General features: G+C 40.4%; 1 protein-coding gene across 1 annotated transcript in view; it reads left to right on the top strand.

Moving 5' to 3' along the window:
• THSD4 (thrombospondin type 1 domain containing 4) overlaps positions 1–18,987 on the top strand; it is a 1,111,101-nt gene that overhangs the window by 353,716 nt on the left and 738,398 nt on the right. Inside the window, exon 6 of the mRNA XM_073618833.1 lies at positions 12,993–13,095. Coding sequence (XP_073474934.1) covers positions 12,993–13,095 — 103 coding nt within the window. The remainder of the gene's footprint in view (positions 1–12,992; positions 13,096–18,987) is intronic.

Here is an 18,987-nt window from a genome sequence, read left to right as displayed (position 1 = left end):
TCCTTCCCTACTCTATCCAAAACTAGAAAAAAAGTTCTTGGCTCCACATACACTTTGAGTAATAAATTTGACTTGCATAACTTAGATGATACCAATTTCCTCAATGATGTTAATTGTTTCAGTTTTAAGTATTGTATTGAGCAATAGAGCAATTCAGCTCATCTTAGTTGAGAATGCTGAAATGATTCTGTGACTCTTAAAATGCCAGACTCATTCATGGGCCAGGAACCAGACCGTATAATTGCCAGCCTTGATTTTTATGTGCAACACATCAGAAGGATGATCTGTTTTCCCAAACTACCTAAAAGCAACAGTCACATGGTAGGCTTCACTCAGACAATGATCAGTTTGTTTCGTTAGTAAATTAAACAATTGGTGCCACTGCCAGCTATAGTTTCATCTGCGTTTCGTCTCTCCTTTTGAGCAGATTTATAGCACCTGAAAAAAATGGCATTATTCAAGCATGTATTGTTTCTGTTCCAAAACGTGGAACTTAATTGCAGATGGAATAAACTATATACCAGTACTATTGAAATGTCGCTGAGCCTACAATAGGATTCAGTCCTCAAATTTCTGCAGAGATTAAGTAAACCTGTACAATGTAATGACATTTGCAGAGTACGGTTTAAGAGAAAAAAAATAATTTGTTACAATTTTTGACATTGTTTCGTAACGTTGTATATGATGCCTTCATGGAAAACACATGTAGGGGAGTTTTCACTCTAATGTGATCCACCAGACATATGTGTTTTATATTGCTAATACTTTCTCCACATCAAAGGTAAAGTCAGCTGGATGTCCAGTTTGGATGGAATCCCAGTTATCTCACTGAAGCTCAATGCGATTGAAGGACTTAGCCAGTGTCCTATGAATAACTCTTTATTACCCTAAAGTCTTTTATGGACCCGTTTATTTTATGTTAGTGGTAAAAATCAGTTCTAACAATCTGTATGAACATATCATTTTTTCATGGTTGTGATAAAAGTTCTGTAAACCTTTTATAATTTCTACTTGAATGGCTTTGTAAAATGTTATCTGATCATTATCAAAGTCATGATAATAAATATGGGCTTCCCTAACACACAACATTTTTACACTGCCATATTTGTATTAAACTTTGGCTTAAACAATCAAGGACATTCATGGAAAAGGTACATGGGCTTTTATATCTAGAAACTACTTAAATGCCCTTTGTTGTAGAAACCTTTACCAAATAGGTGCTGATACCTGGCTTATTGCTAGATACACAGTTGACTTAGATCTATAACTTTGGAATGCTTTGTTTGGATAATTGGAGTTAGATTGCCCCACAGCATTTCAAAGTTTGCTTTCTTAAATATTGAATTTATTGTGGTGTAGCTACTCTGTTGTTGATTTACTCCTGTGTTGTGGATCATTGTCTTGTTGCATGACCCTATTTCTTTTCAGTTTTAGATCATACTGTGGGTATCCTGAACTGATATTACATTTCCTAGCACAGTTATGCCCCGTACACACGGTCGGATTTTCCTACGGAAAATGTGTGATAGGACCTTTTTGTCGGAAATTCCGACCGTGTGTGGGCTCCATCACACATTTTCCATCGGATTTTCCGACACACAAAGTTTGAGAGCAGGCTATAAAATTTTCCGACAACAAAATCCGTTGTCGGAATTTCCAATTGTGTGTACACAAATCCGACGCACAAAGTGCCACGCATGCTCAGAATAAATGAAGAGATGAAAGCTATTGGCTACTGCCCCGTTTATAGTCCGGACATACGTGTTTTACGTCACCGCATTCAGAACGATCGGATTTTCTGACAACTTTGTGTGACCGTGTGTATACAAGACAAGTTTGAGCCAACATCCGTCGGAAAAAATCCTAGGATTTTGTTGTCGGAATGTCCGATCAATGTCCGACCGTGTGTACGGGGCATTAGCATTCATAAAATTATAGCTAAAGGAAAAACATTTTTGTTTAGATTTGGGTAGAGTGGTGAGGGGATATAATCTGTGGTTTCTATTCCCCTTTGTGTCCCTGTTAGGGAGATTCATCCAGTTGTGTTAATCACCACTGGCTTTTTTGTGGCATTGGCGCAGTAAAGGCTTATTTCTGGCAACCAGACCATGCAGATCGTTTTTGTATCGTCGTATTGTGCTCCCTAAAAACAACCACACATTTTCTCCAGATCAGCCTATATTTCCCCAGAGGTTATCTCTGGGTTTTTATTTGTATAATTCCTCTGGCAGTTGTGGCTGCAATCTTTCTTGGTCTACCTGACCATGGCTTGGTATGAAGAGATCCCCAAATTTTCCACTTCTTAATTAATGGATTGAACAGTACTTACTGGCAAAGTTAGGGCTTTGGATATCTTTTTATTTCTATCGTTATAAAGTTCAATTACCTGTTACGCAGGTCTTTTGACAGTTATTTTCTGCTCTCCATGACTTAGTATCCAGCCTACTCAGTGCACTCATGTGAGAGCTAACAAACTCATTGAAAACTTATACACAGACAATAATTGCAATTTAAAAAGTCACAGATGTAGGAAATCGTTAATTGCCATTTTAACCTGTGTGTGTCACCTTGTGTGCCTGTACCAAGGCCAAACATTCCATGGTATGTAAACTTTTAATCAGGGTGATTTCTGTTATCATTATGATTTAAAAATGAGCCAAACAACCATGTGATAATAAATATCTTCATATGATCACAATCCTTAAATAAAATAGTTTTTTAGGCATGATCCGTCATCTTTTCAATATCAATGACAAAATGTCATGATCTCTACCAGGGTATGCACACTTTTGAGCACAACTGCAGTTTAAATACAATCTGGAAATGAATATATGATTTTAAATTTTGACCACAGTTACACTTTAATTTGTGTCTTTTATATCTGCCCATAGTTTAGCTTTAAATAAATATCATGGTGGCAATGTATAAAAAAGACTGAACTGTTTCTGTTATACATAAAAAAAGTTGGTCATAGCAACTACATAGATGTAGTCATTGTTTTAATGTGGGTGTGACAATGAAGGGAAGAGACTGATCTTTTCCCATTGGGCTTAACACGATTTTTGCTTTCAGACATTTTCCTTTCAGACAGTTTACAGACACTTCCATACATGAGGCTCATTGTTACAGATTTTACAGCTACATATATAGATCAGAATATACAGTTAGCTTTCATATGACAGTCAGTGCTAAGATAAATAGATTCTACATAATGTTTTACAGTTTCTGTGCAGCCTCACCTTGGTTGCCATAATAGTAAAATACACAGTTTAGCTGTTTCAGGATCCAGGTGGTTCCCTGGTCCATTTACTGGCAGATGATGCAATAACTGTAACATATCCCAAACACTTGTAGTGGTAAAATATAATGGTGATACCCTCCCCCCACACCCATTATATGTATATAATAATTTCACTTATCATATCGGCAATGATAGCTACGAATTACATGTTTTAGTTTGCTGGTTTACATAATGTAGATGTGTGGTTTATGTACAGTAACAAATTTGCTATTCTCCAAAAAGAGAAGGGATGAATGCCATGGCTACTAATGTAAATGGGAGCAACGCTTTACATTTTAGCATACAAATACTGAAACACATTGGAACTATGTAAGTTTTGGCAATAAAATTTCCAATTTACTCAACAGAAAAGAATGCAAATCACAAAAGGTCAACTTTAGTCATTTAAAAAAGGCAATATTTTCTGATCTTTTCTCAAGTTTATTTACTGTACATCTAACTTCCATCAATAGAAAGGGCTTCTGTGTACATGCATTGGCAGCTTGTAATTGGGATTGCCTGGGTTTTAGAGCTCTAACTGCCACCACTTTTGAGAAAACAGACTTCAGATTCAGTAAAAAGTGGGACACTCCTTTAGAGCAAAGTCCACTTTACTGCATAAGGATAGGAACTTTGCTAAAGGTGTCAGACTGTAAGGCCTCAGGATGTTTTGCCAACTCTCCTAGAAGCCTTTCCTCCCATCAGCAGCGTTTTGGGAGAAAGAAAGGTCTGATGTTTGTAAAAATGTGTAACGTGTTTAAGCGCGTTTACAGGAGTCAAGCACTTGGGTGTTCATTCATTTCATAGGCCAGAATAATTGTATTGACACTCAGGCACTAATCACGCCTATTAGGCTTTTGCTCTGCCTTTAAACTCCTCTGAAAGCCTATGTGTGCATGGAGGTAACATGCAGAAGCATTTAGAGGCAGGAAAAAAAAAAACGCACCTAGGAGCAGTCCAGTGTGCATGAGGCCTAATGCTGGTTAGATGGCAGATGGATGTTTACAAACAGTTTAATTGCTGAACCTTTTGTCCTTCACCAAGTTTGCATATAGTTATGGATGCCTAAAGAGATCCTGTGGTTGAAACAAAACAGGCGTCGTGACAAATTAAAGCCTACATTTATTTATTTATTTTTTCAAATCAGCACAAAGGATGGTACTTATTTTGGATGAAAAGTGTCCCTTGTGTTGGTTTTAGTTGAAATCCAAAGTCCTCTGCCCACCCCTATACAAGCATCTGCAATCCAGTGCTGTAGCGATTAATACAGCTTCTGGACTTGTCGTAGGTACTTGTCAGGAGAGTCAACTATGCCTGCCCTTTTGGCCCCCTCCGCTGTTCATAGAAGGTGTACTATAGCTTCCTTAAATGAAAAGTGCTCTTTGAATGGAGGAGGCAGACTTTTCATTCATCTGCCTGTCCCTCTGTTAATATAGCAATTTTCATCCTCCACTGGTTTCCTGCACTTCAAATACCAGTAAAGATGTGCTTTCCCCTTAAAATAATGATCCATATATTATATGGGTCATATAAACCTTTGTTCCCCTCCTGGGGTCCAGAACTTGCCGACATTATTCACTTCCAAGCATCACTCAAGGCAAACAAAACAAGTACCACATAGTGTATACTGCTTTAAAACACATTTATTAAAAACTCTTAAAACCAAACTAACATTAATCAGTGCATCTGTTCCTCAGTATACACAGGAAAACGGAACCATCATAAGCTTTTTTTGCTCTTGTATACAGCCTTATTCATCATAAAAAACTGTAATCCTGACCACTTCCTGGTCCATATGCGATGATGTCACTAAAACCCGCTGCTTGAGTATAGGGGGGAAGAGGAGTTCGGATTTCACTGAAAACAGCAGCCAGCAACACGTAGGACACTTCTTATTCAATACAAGTGCCATATCCTTTGCCCTTTTGATAAAATAAATAAATAAATAAGCTTTGGCTTTAACAGCAAAAGCAGTGCAAATATCAATTCAAGGCATCCCTGGAGTCAGTGTGATGTCAGCTAGCACATTATTCTACTGGTTTTGCTCATGCTTCTCTACCACAGGATTTCTTTAAGATAGAACTGTGGCCAAGCTATGAATATTCAAATATTTACATATTCTTAAAATGCAGTAAATATGCTGAACTACGGTCAGCAGTAAAAAAATGTAATTAGAGGGAATCATATTTATGATATAAGGCTTGTTTAGTCTAATAGATTGTAATGTATAACTTATATTTATGTCTTTGTGCGCAGGAGACACCCCCATGCTACTCTTATATTTGGCAAAGAATGACTGAAAAAAAATCAGACAAAGCTAATAAATGTTCTCCGTAAGACTTAATGCCTAAATGTTTCTCCTGGAGCTAAATCAGGGCCTGTATATGGGTGGGATAGGATGATATATGAGTGGCTGGCTGTCACTTTTTCTTTTAAGCATATAAAGCTGGTAGTGTAGGGTTGGTGAGGTTGGGTAGCTCCCATGGTGTGTAAAAACACCTGCAATCACTTGAAAGGTCATGTATATGCTTAGCAGGATTTCAGTAACTTTTAGAAAAGCTAAGCTAGTGGTGCAGGGGTATTCAACGTAATCTCTAGGCACAGCGTAGCAACACCTGCTAAAAACTTGGAACTTTGCTCAAAACCAGAGCTATGTTACATCTCTTTTAAGAGTTTCCATTTTAACCGAAAATCTGAGTCTAGCTTAACCACCTTCACATGATATATACAGTGGCTTGAAAAAGTATTCATACCCCTTGAAATTTTCCACATTTTGTCATGTTACAACCAAAAACCTAAATGCATTTTATTGGGATTTTATGTGATAGAAACACAAAGTGGCACATAGGTGTGAAGTTAAAAGAAAATGATAAATGATTTTCACATTTTTTTTACAAATAAATATGTGAAAAGTGTGGCGTGCATTTGTATTCAGTCCCCCTAAGTCAATACTTTGTAGTACCACCTTTCACAGCTGCAAGTCTTTTTGGGTATGTCTCTACCAGCTTTGCACATCTAGAGTGACATTTTTGCCCACTCTTTGCAAAATAGCTCAAACTCTGTCAGATTGGATGGCGAGCATCTGTGAACAGCAATTTTCAAGTCTTGCCACAGATTCTCAATTGAATTTAGGTCTGGGCCATTATAACACATGAATATGGTTTTGATGTAAACCATTCCATTGTATCTCTGGCTATATGTTTAGGGTCATTGTCCTGCTGGAAGACGAACCTCTGCCCCAGTCTAAAGTCTTTTGCAGACTCTAACAGATTTTCTTCTAAGATTATTATTATTATTATAATACAGGATTTATATAGCGCCAACAGTTTGCACAGCGCTTAACAAAATGAAAGATTGTCCTGTATTTGGCTCCATTCATCTTCCCATTTGTGGAGTGCATGACTTATTGTTGTCCTGTGGACAGATTTTCCCACCTGAGTTTTGGATCTCTGCAGCTCCTCAAGAGTTACCATGGGCCTTTTGGCTGCTTCTCTGATCTACTCTCCTTGCCCGGTCTGTCAGTTTAGGTGGGCGGCCATGTCTCGGTAGATTTGCAGTTGCACTTTCCATTTTCAACACTTCTTAGAACCATCTTAAGCTGCAATTACAGCTTCAAGTCTTTTTGGGTATATCTCTACCAGCTTTACGCATTTAGAGAGTGACACTTTTGCCCATTCTTCTTTGCAAAATAGCTCAAGCTCTGTCAGATTGGATGAAGAGCTTCTGTTAACAGCAATTTTCAAATCTTCCCACAGATTCTCAATTATATTTAGATCTTTAGATTTTAACAGATTTTCTTCTAAGATTGCCCTGTATTTGGCTCCATTCATCTTCCCATCAACTCTGACCAGCTTCCCTGTCCCTGCTGAATAAAATCATCCCCACAACATGATGCTGCCATCACCATATTTCACATTGGGGATGGTGTGTTCAGGGTGATGTGCAGTCTTAGTTTTCAGCCACAAATAGTGTTTTGCTTTTAGGCCAAAAAGTAAAATTTTGGTCTCATCTGACCAGAGCACCTTCTTCCACATGTTTACTGTGTCTCCCACATGGCTTCTCGCAAACTGCAAACAGGGCTTCTTATGGCTTTCTTTCAACAATTGCTTTCTTCTTGACACTTTTCCATAAAGGCCAGATTTGTGGGTGCACGACTAATAGTTGTCCTGTGGATAGATTCTCCCACCTGAGCTGTGGATCTCTGCAGGTCCTCCGGAGTTACCATGGGCCTCTTAGCTGCTTCTCTGATTAATACTCTCCTTGCCCGGCCTGTCAATTTAGGTGGACGGCCATGTCTTGTTAGGTTTGCAGTTGTGCCATACTGTTTGCATTTTCGGATGATGGATTGAACAGTGCTCCATGATATGTTCAAAGCTTGGGATATTTTTTAATAACCTAACACTGCTTTAAACTTTTCCACTACTTTATCTCTGACCTGTCTGGTGTGTTCCTTGGCCTTCATGATCCTGTTTGTTCACTAAGGTTCTCTAACAAACCTCTGATGGCTTCACAGAACAGCTGTTTATAATGAGATTAAATTACACACAGGTGGACTCTATGTACTAATTAGGTGACGTCTGAAGCCAATTAGTTCCACTAGATTTTAGTTAGGGGTATCAGAGTAAAGGGGGCTGAATACAAGTGCACGTTACACTTTTTAGATATTTATTTGTAAATAAAATTGAAACCATTTATCATTTTCCTTCCACTTCACAATTATGTGCCACTTTATGTTGGTCAATCACATAAAATCCTAATAAAATACGTTTACGTTTTTGGTTGTACCATGACAAAATGTTGAAAACTTCAAGGGGTATGAATACTTTTTAAAGGCACTGTAACAGCAAAACACTTTACCATCTTCTGATGGCATTTTGCCCATTCTAATGTGATGGTAGTTACATGAACTCCAGCCCTTGCCTTATCTTGTGGCTTTTTTCACCACTATGGATGTTAAAACAACAGTTCAAGGACTTAAGATCAGGATTCCTTCACTGGTTGTCCAATATGCATATTAACAAAATTGACTGTTATTGTGAGGGGTTGGCTATAGCAATGAAGATGAAGGGCATTTTGCCACTGCTTTAAGTAGTACACAGAACTAGAACTTTTCTGATGAAAAGATAATCTCGTCACCAGCAGAAGTAAATAGAGGTGCAAAGGAAGGTTTTAAAGCAAAGCAACAGGTTTGCTTTAATTCCCCTCTCCCCAACATCACATATTTCATTTTTTTTCTCCTTTATTTCTTATTGGTGCTTGAGTAAGATACAATCACAGGGACTCTAAGCTTCTAGTAGTAGTTCTCCGTTTGTAAAGGGGAATGTTTAAGCTGTTTAAGCAGCTTCAGCCTAAGTATGTTGTGCAGGGGAGAAAATGGGGGAATAGTGCAGACGGCAAACTGGATATTAAAAGGGAGGCCTGGTAGGAAGTCTACAGTACCTGAGAAAAGTGCAGAGAAGGAGGCTTGTGGTCCCTGGTTGCAGTACACAGCCGTGTACTGTATATTGTAGGTTAATCATTTGCTTTCCTGTTGGTTTCTCGGCCAGGCGATGGTGTCCTCAGGAGTTTCAAAGAAAATGGCGCAGTCATCTTCTTCTACGCAAAGGCGTACAGGGAACAGCATGGAATATTTAGGGGTTTTGATACGTAAGCATCTTTTGGCCTCAGTAAAACTTTGTCTTCGCTTTTGTACTTCAGTGGAAAAATCTGGGAAAATGGCCACCTTGACATTGCCAATGGGTATATTGCCTTTCACTCATGCCATGCGTAGTGCTGTGTCATGATCTTTGTAATTCAGCAGTTTAGCAATAAACGTGCATGGAGGGGCACCCTGTGGCGGCTGCCTGGCGGGCATGCAGTGTGCCCTTTCAGCAGCAAATGTGGCTGAATAGGCCTCTCTGCCATACGCTGTGATCAGCAATTGTTTTAGGAATGCAGTTGGGTCTTTCCCCTCAGTCCCTTCTGCCAGACCAATAAAGCGAAGGTTGCACCTACGGAGTCTGTTCTCCATGTCGTTCTGTTTTCCCAGGAGTGGATTAATCTGGTACTGCATGCATTCGGATGAATTCTGTAATGGCGGGATCGCATCCTCCACCTCCCCTAATCTGGTCTCCAAGGTCTTAACCCGCTCCTTGAGCTTATGGAGGTCCTGTCGGACCAGGGAAATATCCACCTTCACCTCCTCAATTTTAGTCGTAAGGGTGGCTTGTAGTGCAGAGATGGCCTCCAATACCTTGTCCGTATTTGCTCCCGCTGTCTCCCCTTCGACGTGGCTCCACCATCTTCCTCTAGGTTGTCCTTCTCATTTCTGCGATATTTGTCTAGCTTGGCAGCCGCATCCAACTTAGTTTTTGTCAGAGCCATGGCTAATATAAAGAGGAGGCAGGTGTAACAGGCTGGGTGATGCTGGTGTCAGAATAGGGGGTGAGCTGGGCACCAGGGGAGCATGTAGGCCTGGGTTGAGTATGGACACTGATGGAGGGTACAGTAAGATGGCCACTGTGTATGGCACCAGGGATAAGGCCGCGACCGCTACTCACCTCTGATGAAGCTGGATGCCCACTGGAAACAGAGCCAGGGATAGCACTCTGACAGGCCAGGGTGCTCCAGCAACAATGCGGGGCCAGAATCTGTCGGAGAAGAGATAGGGAGGCTCACCGGGGTGCAGCAAGATGGCCGCCACTCACGGGTTGGAGTTTGGGGATCGTCCGCAGGCCAGTGCTTGAAAGTGGCACTGTGTAGGCTGTAGGCAGCGGTGAGCGAGCGGGGTGTCTCTCAGTACCTTGTGAGGAGGGATCCAGAAGTCAACAAGGCAGGGATGAGGAGCAAGATGGCCGTGAGCCTCTGGGATTAGGCCGAAGCCACGGTCTTTCCTAAATGCGACAGCCCTGTGGGAGAGCACCGCATCGCTGCTTTCCGGCATTATATGTGCAGGGTCCTCAGGGGGATTTCCCAGGCTGGTACAGGATATTTCCAGAGTGCAGGATCAGTTAGAAAAGGAGTAATGGACGGAACTTAGGTCACACACGTCCTACTCCATGCTGCATCAGGCCATGCCCCTGGGATTCTAAGCTTATACAGGCTTCCTTTCCTCATTCTATGTGGCTGAATGGAGAGGCAGGGGAATAAATGAAAGGTCATAAGTATGCACCATTTGTCACCTACCTTTCTCTTGCCCATGCTGTCTGTAATACACAGTCCCCAGCAATTTCAAGTTATCATGACATCATTAGTGTGCACCTCTTAAAAGGACCAAGCCAATTAAAGGGATCGTCCTTCCTACACTCAAAAGAAACTTGGATGAAACTTGCTTGGATGTAATGCTGCCTTTGTTTCTTTAGTACTTATGAGTCACTGATGTAAATCAAATGGGCAGATAAAGATGTTTTCTTTGACTTTTGCTGATCTGCATACAGGTATCAGATCAGCAAGAAAGTTTTGAAGCTAGCAGGCTAGCATAACAGCCTAGCAGTGGGAACCTTCATAAAGGAATCAACAATGGCACCCTTTATATTTCTATCATGACAGGTTTAACATTTAAAGCTGAAGTCTAGCTTTACAGAAACCCCGTGCCCTCCTCCTCCCCATTAAAAAATAAAAACAAAAAATAGTCAATGTATACATTCCTTTTTTTCTAGTATTCATCTGGCCGGTTTGGTGATATTAGATGTTCTTTCTGTTTTCATCTTTTGGCAGTGGTGGGTAGTCCTTTTTTGCAGTACAGAACATTGCTCATGTAATGTGATGTATGTAATGTTCTGAGCTTCAGTACTCAGAGCGATGGCTGTTTGATTACAACCTTCGATGGGTGGTGCATGATGACCTGGGTTCAGGGGAAGTGTTTTTAATGTAACATTTAAACTGCAAGTCTGGCAGTATCTAGTGGAGGAGTAGCTATCGCTCTGGAATGAAGGTGATAACCTGCACTGTGCAGTATATTTAATACATTTAATTTCATAATTTTGAGGTTCAGCTTTAAAGCAGAGTTCATAAACTAAAGACCACCACAGGTTTTTGGTTAAATATAGTATTATTTTTATTTTCCCACCTTTTAAGAAGTACAAAGGTGTACTTCCGTCCCAGCTGGGCCGCAGTGAAGTACGTCCTTTCTTCTTCTGCAGTGAGCCCTCCTCCTCCCCCGTTGCCTTCTGAGACCTGTGAAGATGAGATGGCCATTCAGAAAGCTCTGCACGACTTGCGCATGCGCAGTAGGAAACCGGCTGTGAAGCCTGACGGCTCCACTGCCGGTTTCAACTAGTTGTAATGGCGGCACCTGCATCCGAGTCGGTGGACAAATCGGCTGACATTGCGGGCTCCCTGGACAGGTAAGTGTCCTTATTAAAAGTCAGCAGCTTCAGTACTTGTAGCTGATGACTTTAAAAAAAAAACTTTTTTGAGGCTGGAACTCCGCTTTAGGTGTTATATTTATTCATTAAAGTTTTAGATATGAACTTCCCCAGGCGCATGGTGCTGGGTGTAGAGAGGAGTATGGGTGTGGCTTGCCGGTCGCTGTGTGTGTCTATGGATGCCCACAGCTCAGCTAAGGAAGGAACTTGCACACATGGATGTCTCCTTAGCAACCGGCTAGCTAAAGAACACACTCGCTAACAGGAAGGTGGAAACCAGTGGCGGCTGGTGCTCCATTTTCTGGGGGGGCAGCAAACAAACCCTCCCACCAACCCCGCTCGCCCTCCCTGGTAATAAGCCCACCAGCCCCCGCACTTACCCCATCTAGGTCCCAAGCAGTTTCCCTTGACTTCTTCTCCCAGCCTATCCGGACGCTTCTACTCCCGACCAATCCGGTCACTTCTCCTCCCGGCCAACCTGGTCGCTTCTCCTGGACAATCCGGTCTCGGGACCCGCTTCCTGTCCTGATTGGCTGGGAGGAGAAGCAGGAATACAACAGTGAAGTGAGTGAGCTCAGAGTGCAGTGCTCTGCGCCCCGAGCCCACCCTTTTTGAAGCCAATTAGAGCCTCCAGGAGAAGCCAATTAGAGCCTCCGTGAAGCCTAACCACATGCTTTGAAAAAAAGCCTGTGCCCTGCATAGAGATTAGGGGCTGGATGCATAGAGATTAGGGGGGTGGAATCCCTGCGCTCCTTATGGATGGGCCGCCGCTGGTAGGGGCAGCAGTCTGGGAACCAACTAGAAGAAGTTAATTACAACATATTCATAGAATAGGACCAATGTTATAAAGTTAGTCTGGATGTCTTCTCAAAAAAATAACCCCAAAACATGGGTTTTGTATTACACTTTAATATCATATTGTTTCCAATAAAGAATATTACTCATACAGTATGTGGGCCCTTGCTAAAAGTCACGGATAAGACATCTGTCGCCACTCATCAGCCTCCATAGTAATTTGCACATGTTTCTCTGTGTGGTTATTCGACTATGCATAATATAGTATTAAAAGGTAGACATCTCTATAAACATTAGGTGAGAAGAACGCTAAAGTTTATAGTTCATCTGAAATCAGTTTAGATAACATGCCACATGTTTAGTAAATGCAGGTGGCGTATGCATGCAATGTCCAACTTACATGCAAACAAACACAAGATGGTTTGTCTTCTCGAAGTGGGTGAATCTAAGGATATGTATATGTAGTAAAATCACTGTATAAAAATGACATGCGGTACAGATCTCTTTAGCTCTTGTGGAGACAGTTATTAACTCTGAATTATAAACCCTTGTCTGGGTATTTGTTTTCGCAGCTGTGTCCAGGGAACAACAGAGGCACCAGAGAAGTACAGTGTGCATCCTATAACAACAAGCCGTTTATGGGGAGATTATATGAATGGGAACCATTTTCAGAAGGTACTATGTTTATTGTTATTCTTAACAGATCATAAATTTACTCTTTCTTTTTTAGTTTAAATAACTACAATAAAATTGTGAAATCCATATATTTAAATCATGACTTGAATACTAAACAAATCATACTTCTGTTCTCTAAAATACTGGTTATTAAAGCGGAGTTGCATAAAATTTAACCCAAACTGTTGTACGTAACATCATTTTTGTTGAACAAATTAAAGCGGAGCTTTGCCAATTTTTTTAACTTCCTCTTATTATAATACTCATCTGCAGTACAGTTTCAAATGTTTAGTATCATTTCTTTTTTTATTTATAACTACCTTTTTTTTAATGCAGTTTGCCTTCACTTTCACCACCTAGGCGATTACATCATTAGGCGATTACCTTGGACTCCTGGGATATCTACGCCATCTATTCCAGGAGTCTTTGGGTAGTCTAATAGTGTAATCTCATAGTTTTTCGAGACAGGAAATGATTTGACTGGGAGCAGTTAGGTACCATTTTTTAAGGAGAGGATCTTCTGGGAGGAAGTACAGAGTCTGTGATCAGGACAACGCGTCACTAGTGTGCATGTGCAATATCGGGAGGTGCATGCTGGGTAAACCAGCTGCACTACATTCCGGAACTCACTGGCGCTGGCTTCAGATGCCCAGACCTAAGATGAACGCCACCAGCATTTCATGAGGGCCAGTAATCTGGCATTTGGCAAGTAAGCAGTTCATTTAATGTATTGACAATATCCAAATTTAAAATAGCGTTTGCTAAGGATTACGGGGATGTTTTTAATGCATCTTTGAGTAGGAGAGTGTAGCTCCTCTTTAATATGTAGAAAGATATGAAATTGAAACTAATAATATTAGAATGATATATTAAATACTGGGATAGGTTTTTGCTAGAAGTACCCTAAATCTGTTCAGTGTGAATAGGCATATATAAATTTAAAAAAAAGTGTGAATCTAACTTGCAACTGGGATGTCATTTTGACTCTGAATTGAGTCTTTAACTTAACTATAACTCAATTGAGTCTTTAATGACATTTAACTATAATGTCATTGATAATTCATCAGTATGTGTTCAAGCATTATTCAGCTCTTCATTCCTCTACTCTATATATAATTGCACTGCTTTGGCTCTCTTGACAGCGTTATCCTACAGCTGATAGGATGGTAGTCCTAAAAAAAAAAACTCCCACAGTAGAAACCTGAATGCTAAAGCTGGACAGACTTAATTTATTTGAAAAGTTACCCTATACCTACAGGCAAATTCTTAGTAAATTACATTTAATATAAAGATAGATGGTTAAATTTTAGATCTCCTTCAGCAAGACATTTTGTTGACTGACAACTGATTTGCTACTAGTGAAATTGGAGTAAATCACTACCGTTGTATAAGCTTGTATATGACACCTACATATATGAGCAGGGTGTACCCATGGCTTCATGTAATGTGATTGTTAAAATTTTCTTTAAATTAAATATCCATGTATTCTGTATAGTCACCTCACTTCCATGTTGACTCAGATGTTATGACCTGAACTTTTGTTCTTGTTTACTTTCTTTTTGTAAAATCTATACTACTATTGTTTTTTGCTTTTGGAATTTTTTGACCACCTTGGAATTCCATGTATGACTTCTGATTACTCTACTGAATCCTTCTCTAAATGTATCCAAGAACTACAAGTGGACGAATGCACTGCCTGTTTTGCATGTATTACCTGGGTAATGTATACAGGTGTATCAATATTTGACTTTTGCCAGCTATGATGCTTGATCTAGGAGTGGTGGATCAAAACACAAGACTGAACTATTTATTATTTAACACATATTTGGGTGCAAGTAAGGAATTATTTTTGATTCATGCTGAATGTTACAGATATGCCCATTACTCCCTGGACTGAGTTGTAGGTAAATTCCCATTTGCACACACATACTTAGAAAGTTTGATACATTGAGGTGACCACTTTACAACAAAAATATACAAAATCCATATTTCTATGCACCTATATTTTCAAGTGTTTTATATTGCTAACTTGCACTTCCATTATTGACTGTTGATGGTCTTCTATGCCCAACAGCTATACTCATAACGAGACTTTCATTAACATAACTCATACCCTTCCTGGAGTTCTGTACATAAAAGACTTAAGTCTGACGAGTGGTTCCAGGAAGGAGGCGTCATTGTGTAATTTACAACACAGTAACTGGATTTGTTGTTTAAGAAGGAGATTGGATTTGGGGTTTTGATTCAGGATATATATCTCCTTGGAATACAGAGATTATTATGGAATTCCTTTATGCCTTTTGATTGCTTGTTTTTAAAGTGCTAGTCCCGTGTGACAGGGGGGAATTGTTTTATATTTGTGAGTCTACAGAGGAAATATAAGCACTTCATATTGATGTTATTTTATCTTTACTAATAATAAAAAAAATGCTTGTATCTATGATTATGTGTGCAGGTATAATCTTTTCCAATGTTTGGATCAATATAGAATATTGAAATTGTAAGGTTCTTGCACAAAGTAAAAGACCTTTTTAGATGATTGGGCTTGGTCTTGGGTGCACAGGAATAAGTGCCTCTCACCTACTATTACTTACCATTGACCCTTGAACTCTGTACTACCCGCTACTGTGTGTCTCCCTACCACAAGTGTCTGCGGTCACTGTGAAGACAACCACTTTATTGGTCACACCTACAAGTGCTCTGTAGGCATTTTACTACTTTGATACCTTTAAAATGTCCTTCCTAACCATGCATGCATATCTTGGTGCCTCTTATTTAATATCTGTATTTTGCCTTGTACCAAACGTATGTGACTAATTGTTCAAAAGTGTGTTAATATTGGGGTGTGATTTTGTGGATGTGGCTACAAACAAGACTGTGCTTTGTAAATGTGATTAAAGTGGGCATGGTTAGTAGGGTGTCCCTGGATTTTATTTTGAAATCTGGTAAACTTAATCTAGAATATATTCATATACAATATGTGTTTTATATATATATATATATATATATATATATGTATATATATACTGTATGTGTGTACGTATGTATATGCAGGGCTTTTTTCTCAGAGGATAGGTACAGATACTCCCCCTTTCTGATCCCCATTTCCTTCGCCCCCCTACCCACCAATGCGCACCATCCCTTGGTTCCACCTTTTACCAAGAGAATACAGAAAAAGTATAATTTCTTGGTGCAAAGTAGTTTGTATGGAATTTGTTAATGAAAGTCAGTAAAACAGGTCCCCTGCAGTCAGCAACAATAGACCCCCTAGCAACAATATATGCCCCTAGCAACAATATATGCCCCTAGCAACAATAGATCCCCCTAGCAACAATAGATCCCCCTAACAACAATAGATCCCCCAGCAACAATAAATATCCCCAGAAACAATAGATCCCTCTCAGCAACTATAGATCCTCCAGCAACAATAGATCTTCCCAGCAACAACAGATCCTTCCCAGCAACAATAGACCCCCCCAGAAACAATAGATCTCTCCAGAAAAATAGATCCCTCCCATTAACAATAGATACTTACTCACAACAATAGATCACCCTACAAGAAAATACCCCACAAGCAACAATAGATCTGCCAGTATCCAGCATCAATAGACTCTCCAGCAGCCAGTAACAATAGCCCCCTCCCTCAACAGTATACCTCTCCCATCAACAATTAACCCCCCAGAAACAATAGATCTCCCTACCAGCAGTAAAATACTTCTCCAGCATCAATAGATACCTCAGCGACAATAGAACCCCCAGCAGCCAGCATCAATAGAAACTCCAGCACATCCCAGCACCCCTTGGCATATACATTCAGTGCTGGAGGTGCCCAGAACTGCGTTCCCCCATGTTCCCGCTGAAAAAAAGCCCAGTGTGTGTATATACCGGGTTTCCTTGAAAAGAAGACCGGGTCTTATATTAATTTTGGCTACACAAAACACACTAGGGCTTATTTTCAAGAGATGTCTTATTTACGGCATGTACAAAAAAGTTCCTCCCCCTGTCAGCTCAGGAGTCAGCATTGAATTTCTGTAATCCCCCCAAAAAAACCCTTAGTTAAAGTCCATGTAATCAGTTCTGTAAAAAGATTATATAATGTGCAGTGTGTCTCCTTGTGTAACTTTATTGTGGAAAATACCTTATTTACAGCACCGCTAGGTGCTCATGTGACCCACCGGAGCTCTTCTTTTCTGCTCTGAATACTGCAGAGGGAGAGGCCGAGATCCCCAACGACATCAGCCTGCTCTGAGCACTGTAGAGGGAGGGGCTGCTGACATTAACCGGTAGGAGAAGAGAAAAGCTCCGGCGGGTCACGTGCACGCCCAGCGGTGCTGTAAATAAGGTATTTTCAACAATAAAGTTACACAAGGCAACACACTGCACATGATATAATCCTTTTTACAGAACGGATTACATGATTTTACAAGGACTTTAACTGGGGCTTATTTTCGGGGTGCAGCTATCCCAGAAACTCATGCTAGGTCTTATTTTCAGGATAGGGCTTATTAATGTGAGTATACCCCTCACATTTTTGTAAATATTTTATTATATCTTTTCATGTGACAACATTGAAGAAATTACACTTTGCTACAATGTAAAGCAGTGAGCGTACAGCTTGTATAACAGTGTAAATTTGCTGTCCCCTCAAAATAACTCAACACACAGCCATTAATGTCTAAACCGCTGGCAACAAAAGTGAGTACACCCCTAAGTGAAAATATCCAAATTGGGCCCAATTATCCATTTTTTCCTCCCGGTGTCACGTGACTCGTTAGTGTTACAAGGTCTCAGGTGTGAATGGGGAGCAGGTGTGTTAAATTTGGTGTTATCGCTCTCTCATACTGGTTACTGGAAGATCAACATGGTACCTCATGGCAAAGAACTCTCTGAGGATCTGAGAAAAAGAATTGTTGCTCTGGCTGTCGTCCCAAAAGGAAGCCTCTTCTAAAGATGATGCATATGAAATGCCTGCAAACAGTTTGCTGAAGACAAGCAGACTAAAGACATGGTTTACTGGAACCATGTCTTGTGGTCTGATGAGACCAAGATAAACTTATTTGGTTCAGATGGTGTCAAGCGTGTGTGGTGGCAACCAGGTGAGAAGTACAAAAACAAGCGTGTCTTGCCTATAGTCAAGCATGGTGGTGGGAGTGTCATGGCCTGGGGCTGCATGAATGCTGCCAGCACTGGGAAGCTACAGTTCATTGAGGGAACCATGAATGCCAACATTTACTGTGGCATACTGAAGCAGGGCATGATCCCCTCCCTTCGGAGACTGGGCCGCAGGGCAGTATTCCAACATGATAACAACCCCAAAGACACCTCCGAAATGACCACTGCCTTGCTAAAGAAGCTGAGAGTAAAGGTGATGGACTGGCCAAGCATGTCTCCAGACCTAAACCCTATTGAGCATCTGTGGGGCATCCTCAAAGGAAAGGTGGAGAAGCACAAGGTCTCTAACATCCACCAGCTCCGTGATGTGGTCATGGAAGAGTGGAAGAGGACTCCAGTGGCAACCTGTGAAGCTCTGGTGAACACCATGCCCAAGAGGGTTAAGGCAGTGCTGGAAAATAATGGTGGCCACACAAAATATTGACACTCTGGGCCCAATGTGGACATTTTCAGTTAGGGATGTACTCACTTTTGTTGGCAGCGATTTAGACATTAATGGCTGTGTGTTAAGTTATTTTTTTAGGGGACAGCAAATTGACACTGTTATACAAGCTGTACACTCCACTTTACATTGTAGCAAAGTGTAATTTCTTCAGTGTTGTCACATGAAAAGATATAATAAAATATTTACAAAAATGTGAGTTGTGTACTCACTTTTGTGAGATACTGTGTATGTGTGTGTGTGTGTATATATATATATATATATATATATATATATAT

This window comes from Aquarana catesbeiana, linkage group LG03 (genome assembly GCF_042186555.1).
Source record: "Aquarana catesbeiana isolate 2022-GZ linkage group LG03, ASM4218655v1, whole genome shotgun sequence".
Taxonomy (NCBI): Eukaryota; Metazoa; Chordata; class Amphibia; order Anura; family Ranidae; genus Aquarana; species Aquarana catesbeiana.
The sequence above is the reverse complement of the archived record's forward strand: the minus strand, read 5'-3'. Positions and strand labels throughout refer to the sequence as shown.